At 48.6% G+C, this 11,049-nt stretch overlaps 3 protein-coding genes across 3 annotated transcripts in view; 1 reads left to right on the top strand and 2 right to left on the bottom strand.

Moving 5' to 3' along the window:
- The window catches only part of CNBG4120 (hypothetical protein), a gene marked incomplete at both ends in the record, with an annotated part of 3,799 nt that extends 921 nt beyond the window's left edge, over nt 1–2,878 (bottom strand). Inside the window, 10 exons of the mRNA XM_769019.1 lie at nt 19–798; nt 856–995; nt 1,051–1,237; nt 1,294–1,710; nt 1,764–1,837; nt 1,886–1,991; nt 2,042–2,273; nt 2,322–2,515; nt 2,564–2,794; nt 2,849–2,878. Coding sequence (XP_774112.1) covers nt 19–798; nt 856–995; nt 1,051–1,237; nt 1,294–1,710; nt 1,764–1,837; nt 1,886–1,991; nt 2,042–2,273; nt 2,322–2,515; nt 2,564–2,794; nt 2,849–2,878 — 2,391 coding nt within the window. The remainder of the gene's footprint in view (nt 1–18; nt 799–855; nt 996–1,050; nt 1,238–1,293; nt 1,711–1,763; nt 1,838–1,885; nt 1,992–2,041; nt 2,274–2,321; nt 2,516–2,563; nt 2,795–2,848) is intronic.
- A 429-nt stretch (nt 2,879–3,307) lies between these two features.
- On the top strand, nt 3,308–6,250 carry CNBG4110 (hypothetical protein; the record flags this gene model as incomplete). The annotated part of the gene is made up of 9 exons (XM_769018.1): nt 3,308–3,552; nt 3,619–3,651; nt 3,705–3,951; nt 4,001–4,297; nt 4,348–4,451; nt 4,505–4,540; nt 4,585–4,681; nt 4,734–5,167; nt 5,221–6,250. The coding sequence occupies 9 exons, from the start codon at nt 3,308–3,310 to the stop codon at nt 6,248–6,250; spliced, it is 2,523 nt and encodes an 840-aa protein (XP_774111.1).
- A 1,762-nt stretch (nt 6,251–8,012) lies between these two features.
- CNBG4100 (hypothetical protein) lies at nt 8,013–10,890 on the bottom strand (the record flags this gene model as incomplete). The annotated part of the gene is made up of 8 exons (XM_769017.1): nt 8,013–8,491; nt 8,551–9,029; nt 9,086–9,523; nt 9,590–9,926; nt 9,983–10,195; nt 10,244–10,501; nt 10,554–10,627; nt 10,697–10,890. The coding sequence occupies 8 exons, from the start codon at nt 10,888–10,890 to the stop codon at nt 8,013–8,015; spliced, it is 2,472 nt and encodes an 823-aa protein (XP_774110.1).
- Nucleotides 10,891–11,049: the final 159 nt, after the last annotated feature.

The raw sequence follows: 11,049 nt of genomic DNA, 5'->3' as shown, positions 1-11,049 counted from the left end.
ATTGTAGAACTGACTCACCTTTTCCACACCATCCGCTACAGTCAATGGCGCTAACAACGCAGGGTTTACTCCTCCCAAGGTAGCACTATATGCCAACCCCCTGTCGCCGTTCATCCCATTTATGCCATTCGATCCGTCCGCTTGACCATCGAGAAGCGGTGCACCCCCAGCGCCTGTAGGCTGCATTTGCAATCCTGCCAATTCTTGGCTATACGCGCCAGTAGGCGCTGAAGTCAGTAACGGTTGATTTTGTACATGGCTGCCGGTAAGGTCAAGGTCAGAAAGGGACGAGATAATATCTTCTGATGGACCAGAAGAGGCAACACCCATCATTGTCTCTGTATTGACACTGGCATGACGTTGAGGCGCTGAGTAAGAGTCCGGAGCGGGTGGAGGAGTGACAGCTGAAGTGCCGGCGGTTGCAGCAGGCGAAGGAGCCGTAGATGCAGGTGCAGGAGATCCGGAAAGTATCCCACCCGAGTCCCCTGTTCCTTTCCTAAACGCTTTGAACCTTTCCGCCTCCCTCAAATTGTTCTCTTCCCTACCACCAATCACCCACGTCCTCTTATCCTGAGCCATTTCCCCTTTTCTATGCAATCTGCTCAAAAGAGCACTTTCACGTTCAGGGAATACCGGCATCTCATCGCAAATGGTAGCGAGAAGATCGTCAGATTCGGATCGACGAGCTAGAGCGAGATATTCGCATGCTCGTTGTTGGAGTTCGGCATCAAGCACATGGGTATATCGTTCGAAGATGTTGATGAGATGTTCTTTGATTTCGGGGAAGAGGTTGACCCACTGGTAGAGTATTGGTTAGTCCTGAATGGGGACCGTGGAAGGTATATAACAACTTACTTTAATGTAGGTACTGAGGAGTAAGGCCCGGGTGGGCGCTGTACAAAGGTTCACTTTAGAGTGGAGAGCCTGGAACTGCTCGATTGGGCTGGATCCAGGATCGTTCGCAATCAAATGTCCGAATTCGCCCATGATATATCCTTGAAACCGCCCATTAGCAATCCATATCAAGCCAATTGGAAGAGGATTGCTCACCTCCTACTCGGATCATGTTTTCATGGCAAGCAGTCGCCTGCAAGTGCTTGTAGACTGCTCTTACAGCATAGTCCTGCACGCCTTCGTTGTTGACAACGAGCTGGACCACGCGATACCATACTTCCGCACCAACATGGTCGCCGGCAGCAGCTATAAGTTGAAGGATGGTATCGACGTACCACTCGTACTATTTGTATCATCAGCTTTATCCGTCGGCACGGTTAGGTTAGTTGTGATCCATACCTCTGTAGCAAAACGTTCGGTTAAAATGGCGATCTTCAATACCATATCCTCCCTCAAATTATAATCTGCCACTTGCAAATACCTCACCAACTCTCCCACAATAACCTTGGCATTTGATGTGTCACACATAGAGTACAGCAAATCCAGCGCTCTTCTCCTCACAGAGATATCCCTATCCTTCAAACCCTGGATGATGACGTTTTGATGCTTCTTGACAGCTCCAAGAGAGTTAGACGTGGCTGCCAAATGAGCCATTGCGTCAAGACCGAGGTAGCGGACGTTGGTCTCTTTGGCTAGGATAAAACGACCAAGAAGGACGGAAGCGTTTTGTACAACTTGGGATGAAGGATCGATGTGAATGGCGAGGTTGATAGATTCAAAGAGAACAGCGTTTTGAGCGTTGTTGTGTTGGACGTTCTGGTAAGTGTGACTGTTAGTGGGAGATATTATAGCTTTGGGGAAAGGCTCACTCGAGGGGTGTCTTGAGAGGAGTCAATAATGGCTTGAATGATGCTGTTAACCATCTCGACAACTTGAGGGTTGTCTAACTAATTATCAGCAGGGTTCTGAATGGGGGAAAAGAAGTACGTACCAGGTGGTGGGTAATACTGAAGTAATCGAAGGAGCTTGGTTTGAAGCCATGGGTTGGGAACTTTGTAATAGACATACTCTGCTGGATAATGCCCTTCAAAGACAATCTGGATGAATATCAGCTACTGCCAACTTCCCTTGGGAACAGACGACCTACTCTGTCCAAGATATCCACAGCCTTCTGATACGACCCACTAAATGCCTCGAGTTCCGCTTGTGCCATAGTCGTGACGAGAGCGGTGATAGTCAAGACCACACCTGGGTCTCTGTCGCCCATCATGGAGACAATTCGGGCTGCCCATTCTTTGATAGGCATAACGCTAGGGTGCTTTCTGTAGAGTCGCAGGAGAGTGAGAGCGGCCTTCTTCTTGACGAACGTGGAAGATGTACTGTATATTCTGTAAGTGGTGGCGCAATTTTTTTATCATTACACGTACGCGCTGATCATTGAGCGATAGACACTCTCGGCGAGCGCTTCAGCCATCTCCTTACCACCAAGAGTCGCAATGGCATGCAATGCCAGACAATTGTTCACCTCGTTCTGGTCCTCGAGATCTTTATGAAGAGAGTTGATTACCAATCTCGCAAGATCAGAATTCTCGTGCATCAGGAGGGTCAATGCAAGATATCCCTATAAGCAATTGTCAGCTTGGGTACCACATTCTGTAATCAAACTTACGATCTGCTTCTCGCTGTACTTTTGCGAACTGATTAAGTTGATAGCCTCCATATGTCCAACGTCCACCTTGTACCCCAGAATATAAGTGAACACTACCTTGGCGAGATACTTCTTCTTTTGATATCCATCGAGGTTCCCATCCTTGAACTTCTGACGGATGTGAGCCATCTCACGGTTGATACGTTTTTCCTCGAGCTCCCTGACACGACATGCTCGCAAATCAGAGATATACTGAGATCATAATATGTGTTAATGAGTCATATATGTAGCTCGCAGTTCACTTACTTGGGTCAGACCCCTCATTTGGGTGGCCATGATGACGACGACGCGGTATGTGTGGATTGGGGGAGTGAGTGGGTCTTTTTGCCTGGTTGTTTTTCGTGACTAGTGGTGTTACTGAGTGTCTTGAAGATTACTTCAGTGGTTAGGGGCGGCAATAGCAGTAGATGGGATAGTATAGGGATGTGAGGAGAGTATGTGTACAAGGTATAGCGGGAACGCTCTGACAACAACAATAGGACATAACAACGAACATGATATGCATCATCATATTAAGCCTCTGAGAAATTCCACATCACTCTATTTTGAGCCGCCGGTTCCGCCGCCGTTTCGTCGTCGTCCACCACCACCAACATTGATCATCGAGATATCCCAGAAACTATGCATTATCCATTGTCATTGTCCATTCCTCAATCACATATATACTTCCTACTCTCACCCCCACAGAATTAGAAACAAGCGGAAATGGCAAAAGCAAAGACCACAAGACAGAAAACTGTTCCCAAAGCACCCCCCACAATCACCCCCCCGGATCCCGCCCACGCAATCGCTCATGTCCCAACACACACTACAGATGAGAAGCGGGAACAGCAAGCGAGCAGCAAGGGATCTGTAACAACCCCAGCGGAGGTGGAGGAGGACGTCTGCTTTATTTGTGCTGAGCCGATAACGTTCTGGAGCGCGGGAGTTTGCGGACATAAGACTTGCCAGTGAGTAACTTTCTAGTGTGCTCAGGTAACCGAATGCAATTGCCCTGAGCTGACAAGGTGATTCAGTGTTTGTGCAGTTCGATTAAGGACGTTCTACAAGTGTGTAATAATGTTCATGAAATTCCTCTAGCTCTTAAACTAAGTCTTTGCAGGAAAACCGACTGCACGTTCTGCAAGACTCCTCTCCCTACTGTGCTCTTCTCTCGCTCACCTGATACTCCCTTTCCGAATGAGAGCCACCTGGAACCATCTCCTCCTAATGTGATCGCTAAAGCTCAGGAAGAAGCCAAAAAGGGTGAGCGGTGGGATAAGGGCTTGACACTTCCCGGCACTTTAGACTTGGGCGCTTTCCCTTATGTGGACGAAAAACTCGGTGTAGTGTTCGAAGATGAAGATATGGTATGCCGGTTACATCAGATACCGAGATTTAGCTGATCCTCTGGCTTAGATGGAATCAATCCTCACCCTTCTCCGATTCAACTGCCCGTATCCAGAATGCTCTTTCCAAGCAGTCAACTGGCCATCGCTCGAAAGACATACTCTTTCAACCCATGGGAAAGTCATATGTGCCCTCTGCCGATCACAGCTTTCTAGGTTCGCGCACGAGCAAGTGCTATACACTCCACATCTCTTGCCTTTACATGACCCATCGAGGTTGAAAAGAGGCCAGAGACCGCCCAAACCTAGGGGTCCAAAGGAAGAGGAGGAAGTAAAGAGTTGGGAAGCGCCTCATCCAATGTGCGAGGTAAATCAGGCTCTTTGAGATATGTGAATGGCGTTAATAGGACGATATAGTTTTGCCATAAAGCGTTCTTCGGTCCAGACGAGCTTTTCAAGCACATGAGAAGCGACCATGAAGAGTGCCATGTGTGTAGAGAACAAGGTAATCGGCATGTTTAGTAGGTTACCTCTCTTTCGATTCTTTTTTTACTGATGTTATTTTTCTCTCTAGTTTTGAAAACTACCATAAACTTGAGCAACACTGGAGGTAAGCTTTACTGGCGTCATTTGACTGTCTAACGACGAATGAAGGGATGAGCACTATCCTTGCACTCAGCCACAATGTATTGAGGACCGATTTGTCGTTTTCGGGAGCGAGCTTGATCTTCGAGCACACATGATGGAAGTGGTATGCTTCTCACATCTTCCTTTTTACGTTCCAGTAGTTGACCAGAATGAAGCACGGCAACCAAATGTCTGCTCGAGACAGAGCCAATGCTAGACATCTTCCTGTCGATTTTAACATCCCCTCTTCCGGTGCGCGTGGGGCGAATCATTCAGGAGGTGGTCGTGGCTTCTCCCTCGGTCAATCGTCTGTTCCCGGTGCCGGTAGAGACTCCAGCGCGCCTTCACGGATGCGAGCCAACGATTCGCCACATGTTCAAGCATTGGATGATACCCCTGCAATGACCCCAGCCCAGATTGCGCAGCAGAGAAGGCAGATTCAAGCTGATCGAGCTGAGAGTGTGGCAGCTGGACAGAATATGGGTAGGAGAAGAGGATTTGCGACTGGTTTAAGTAGGGAGGGCGAGGCGGCGCCTAGCCCGGCGTCGATGAGTGCTCCGGCCAGTGGTTATAACACTCCCCGAGAGGATGTGGACGAAGCTACAGCTTCGTAAGTAGTTTAATCGAAGAGGGCATTAATGACGCTGATCACGCTTTTGTCAGACGCCACGCTGAGCTCCTTTCACGAGTAAGCATGCTCACCAATGATTCCGCCACCAAGCTCGCTTCCTTCCGCTCTGCTGTGCGCTCTTTCAAGAGCAACGAGTCTGGTGCCCGTGATATGGTCGACTCGATTTTCAACGTCTTTGAGCGTGATTTGGACGTGACCGTTGGCATTGCTCGCGAAGTTGCCAAGCTCTTTGGGGCCGAAGGTGACAAGGACAAAGAAAAGGATCTAATTGAGGCCCTCAATACTCTTCGAGTTGAACAACGTGACCAGTTCCCTTCTCTTGGGTCTGCTCCTTCTGGTCTTGGTACCAACTGGTCTGGTGTTGCTTCCGGTACTATCCTCAATGCCAAACGTGCCACCCGAACGTCAGGCACTAACCGAGCGGTATGGGATCGCGTCGAAGCTGCTGCTGCATCTCAGCCAGTGAACAAGCCCCGAGCCACAACTGGAGTTGGCGGAAGATGGGTGCCTGGAGCGGGAGGTTCAAGAGCGCAGCTGACCTCTGAATCAGCTTTTCCCACTTTGGGTGCTGCCTCGAGCTCCGCGGGACCATCCAGAGCTGCAGGCTCGTCATCCTCAACTTCTAGCGGTGCATATGCCACTCCTTGGGCCGCTGGTGGTGCCGGTCCATCTTCTCGGACACCTTCCGCTCTTGCTGGTCCCCAAATTCGTTCTGTCCATAACCCTGCGGCTGCCACCACCAAGAAGAGCAAAGCCCTTTCCTCTGCCGCTTTCCCTGCTTTGCCTGCCAGCTCTGGAAGTAGAACTATGACCGCTGAAGAGAGAAAAGCGTTGTTCAGCAAGCCGACGCCCAGAGAGGAGAGTATAAGAAGGATTACTGGCCAGGCGAATGCGCCGCCCCCTTTGAATAATTGGACGGCGGGATCAAATAATGGACGAGGGGAAGAGGATGCGATGGAAGGTTTGAGTTTGGAGAATCAAACGACGATGCGAGGGCAGGGTGCTGGAAAGAAAAAGGGAAAGCAGAAGCAGCTCTTGTTTTCTGTAAGCGCTAGACCTTGATTGACTTGGAAACATCGTTTGAGATGTGAACGATGTCAACGAGAGGGAATTATTATACATATCTACATGCAAAGTGAAGTATGTGGTACAATGGATGGCTGTATTCAATTATTCTGGCAAGATGGTGGGGGCCACCAGCGGTTCCGGCCTACCTAGGTGGTCAGCAAAAGATGCTAAATGGTGACGAACGGGAAGATACTTACCGTAAAGCAAACACGACCTTTTTTCTGACAATCCCCACTACCGCATAATGTCTAGTCCTCTCTTTTCGTCCTTGTCTCTTCTTCCTCCTCTCCCTCTTTTCTTTCTCCTTAGCATCTTCTAATTTCCTTCTTTTTCTCCTTTCGGTACTGATGTCCTCTTCGTCCTCATCTTGGTCCTGCTCCCGACCGCGTTTTGGGAAACCGAAGTCATCAATCTGACTTTGTGCAGGACTTGACATCTCTATATCTGACGAATAATCTTTAGGCGTTGATGGGGGATAAAACGGTGAACTACTTCCGGGTGCTTCTCTATCTTCCGTGGGTGTCGTTTCGGCATCCTCATCTTTCTCAAAAAGTGGCCCTTCCTCATCGTCTTCCTCCTCCTCTTCATCTGATGATTCTTCATCTACCGCATCACCCTGTACAGCAATACCTTTTATTCTTTCCGCATCTTCCGCTTTGCCTCCATTAGCCAATAAATCACCAGTTACACGACGGATGACCACGTATGGCTTTTGCAGGTTAGCGAATTTTCCGTGAAGGAGATGGTGTGGTCCAAGATGTAATGTTGGTTTATCCTATCTATGGTCAGTGAATCCACGATGATGTGTTCAAATGAGTTAATCCCTCACAGGTGTATCCAATCCAAGCACTCCGACCACGCCATTGGACTTTTCTCCTTCCCATGTCAGCCCTCCTTGAAGCTCAACCAGGACAAGGTTTCCCCCCAACTGGGCTAGAGGTGGAGATGAAGCGTTTGTCGGGGTTACATTGAACTGAATGGGGTCCAGCGGAAGGTGAATACGCATTTTAAAAGCAGCGTATTGGGCGCAGGATCCTATAAAGAGGTGTACGACGGGAAATTGAGTATGTGCAAGAAGAAGGAGAACGCGTTGTCATAATAATAACACTCGTAATAATGATCAATCTGAACGCGTCGAAATCGTTGGTTGTTCTCACGGTGGAAAGCTAGCGGGATCAGATGACCTCCACTTTGAGTTTCCAATGTCCTGGCGGGGTTGTCCGGTGACTAAGTCGTAAACGGAGTCCGCGCCGAACCCATACATCCTCCACCACTGTACGCACGCACTGCACGACCATTATGATTGTTGAGCTTCTCTATCTTCTTCAATAATGCATGCATATGCATATATACTACATCACATCGCTATTTCGTTCATGATGACCACACGTCGCGACCACTTGTAACTTCGTTCAGGCTGTAACGTTTGTGAAAAACTCAGAATACTACTGTATACTGATGTCGCTTGCAGCTATGTTTGAGCTATGTGCATTTGTACCTCTTGTCTTTCCTCTGCATAATGGTACGTCGCATTTCCAAAAGAAATATTGGATGGCCAAGGGCTTCGGCTGACCCGTCTTGACCCATTTCCCGAGTTCTCATCCTTCCCCATCACTTCTTTTCTCACCAGCTTTTCCTTCGATTACCCGTTTGATTACCTTTATATGTAGCCACAGGAACATAATATGGGAAGGATAAGGCAATCATACGTGCATGAACGTAAGTACAACTATCATATGGTTACAATTTAAAACAGTTACAACGTTCGATATCGATAAGACTGATGCACAATCATGTTCTTGACAACTTCCTTGACGACATTGCTCAGCTTGTTTAGCCCCATCGAGTTTTTAATCCTATACTCCTCAATTAACCCCGCAGCTTCCCTCTCACCCATGTTCATCCCCCGAGCTAGGTCTCTGATGGCCTCATAGATAGGTTTTCTCCGATTGAACATCTTTTTTTCGGCTTCGTTCTTTTTAAACTCGTTTCGTTGACTCATTTCCCTGACAGGTAATCGACCATTCCTTCCAACGATGTACTCATCCCATAATTCTAGTACATCTCCTACCTCGCGATCCATCTTGTAGACCAATGCTTCGAGTTGAACTAGGTCACCAGAGTCGCTAGCGGAGTTGGGCTGAGAAGCGACGGAGTTGGAAGAAGCGGATGGGTTAAACCCCCCATGGTGTTGACCTTCAAGTACACTGGTCGTTTGGCTCTCTTGGGCGTTGACTGACATATTATCAGCTAACATTCACGCCATCCATGACCATCTGTGACAACATGCTCACCATTTGATCGAGATGAAATGCTGCCGCTGTGTTGGCGGCGAGCCATTGCATGGAATGCATCTCCAATACCATTCAACAGTGCATCATATTTCTCAGCACGCCGCTCTTCCTGTATAAGTTGGGAATTGCTGGCAACGGACGCAGCTAGTCCTGTTAACGTGGTGTCGATGTTATATGTGGCCTTAAACAAGGCAGTGAAGTTGGTAGAGAGATAATCGGAAAGTTCAGGGATAAGTTGCCTTGCATCCTCGCTCATGCGTGCTTCCGCGCTTTGCGCTTCGGCTAGCGCCCTTGCTTCAAAGGCAAGGAAAGTGGGTGTGGAGAAGACAGGGTGTTTCCAGACAAAGAGGTCAGGTTCGAGCTGGCGAATAAAGGGAGCATCTTGGATTAATACCGAGCGAAACCAGTCCATGAGTTTGATGAATGCTCGACCAGCTTTGTCACCTTGGAAGCGATCGGGGTCGAAGAGCTCAGCCTCACTGCATATTCAGCATCAGTTAATTAACTTTCCACATGTAACGGAATATGACTCAACGCAGCATCAACCCATGGGAAGACGCTCTCGATAAGCTCCTGAGGCACTTCCATGTCGCGAGGAAGGTAATAAGAGCCTTTCTTTTTTGGGAACCCTGCAAGGGCTCTCAATGCTTTGAGAGGGAATTTACTGAGGTAGACAGTTTCCATCACCTTTGTACACCATCTTCCTTGCCTCATGATATCTTCTTCAGGCGCGCCACCATCTTCGGCAAGCTGGGCTCCCCATTTGCGAGACGTGTGAGTGGACGCTCTACAATGGATGTTGCAGCTTTGAAGTGCTTTTCGCACACTCTTGTTCAAAGCGTCATATTTCAGACGCGTAACTGCGTTGGATTGGCGGGACACAAAGAGTGGGATGTGATACCAGTCCTGGCGATTTTTTAAAGAGGGAAAAGAGACATCTGAGTTAATAAAGGGCTCTTCACTGAAATGGAATCTAAGTAGACCAAATCAGATCATTTGGACAGCAACTTCATAAGGCGGCAGAAACAAAACCGCTCACCGGGCAAACAGATACAGAACAAGGAAAGAGACGGGGCACCGGGTCACATCCTTGTTCCTCAACAGAGTTGAGTACTGGATCTGACCGTCATGTGTCGTCTTCCCCTCTCTTATGGCGAAAACGACACCACGACAAGGTGTGGGTCCCTCATCCTCGAAGAGTCTGAGGGACATGGACGATAGGGTAATCCTTAGCTGATCATCCGCACGTAAAAGTCCATGGATGCCGACGGCTTGCGCAGCGAGATCGCGCAGGCCTTCGACGCTGTCCCGATGCAGATAATGGAGAAACAACTTTTTCATGTTCTCGGTCGTCGCTATCCCATCGTAGAACAGATCTGGAGGGCGGGCTCAGCTTAGATTCTATTACATGGAAAGGCAGGATAAAGCTCACCGTCACCTTTATCATCACAACGAAGGATACTTTGTTCGTTGCGTACACGACGTAGAGCGTTGAGGATAGAGTTGGTTGCTTTCGTGCGCGGCGAGGGAAAGGCGTTCATTCCCGCCTGCCTTTGGGTCTCCCAAAGGTCGACAAGAGCAGCCAAATAGAGCCTGACAGAAGCAAGAGATTGGTTGCACTGCAGTAGATGCTCAAGACTCGAGTCTGTAGGCTCGTTACCAGCCACCCTGCTCCGAAGCTGAGATAGCTCACCTGCACCATGATATCCAAGACTCTCACGCAATTCCTTAAAATCCGGCAAGTCATTGACACCATTCAGAAGCATCTGGCGCTCGTCCTGAACGGTGTCTGGGTCGGCAGGCTCATCAATACTACCTGCAAGCATTGAATCGTCGACTTCCTCGTCTCCCTCAATAAACAGTGCCGTCTGATCTTGCTCCTGACCCCGCACAGTTTGTGGCACTTGCCCACCTTGGGCTTCTCTTACAAGGATGTGCGCCTGCTTCTTACCTGCGAAGTATATCAACGTATGCTCTACAAAGCCTGTGGGGAAATCATTTACGGTGATGGTCAGGAGGAAGTTTAAGTACCCAATTGTACAGATACGACGCTGCGTTTGCCGGAGTTACAGTATCTCTTCAGGTTGAAGAGCAACACGTCAGCCAACAACTAGTACACATACATCTTTGGGAGATGGCGGCTCACTTTGTAAGAAAATTCATGTGGGCACAGTAGGCATTCCATTGCTTATTTTTGGTTGCATATTGTCGTGCTGTTTTCAATGTCAAATTACTTTTGCGAAGAGCAGCGATATCTTGCATCGTGTGAGCCGTGCGAGGATCGAGAGTGTCAGCAGGTTGGAATGCGTCAAGCCCCTTTGTGCGTCTGGTAGCTGGCATTGTGCAAGGTGGTGGCAGTCAAAAAAAGTTGAACGATGGATAATATGAGCAATGTTGTTCTAATATGTTAGAAAGTATCATGGATGAGGTTACTGTAATGACATTGGATGCGTGGGCTGACGCCGAGACTAATGAGGCCGTATTTCCATTACGACAGAT

Source organism: Cryptococcus neoformans, chromosome 7 (genome assembly GCF_000149385.1).
Source record: "Cryptococcus neoformans var. neoformans B-3501A chromosome 7, whole genome shotgun sequence".
NCBI lineage: Eukaryota > Fungi > Basidiomycota > Tremellomycetes > Tremellales > Cryptococcaceae > Cryptococcus > Cryptococcus deneoformans.
Note: the sequence above shows the minus strand (reverse complement) of the source record. Positions and strands in the feature narration are given on the sequence as shown.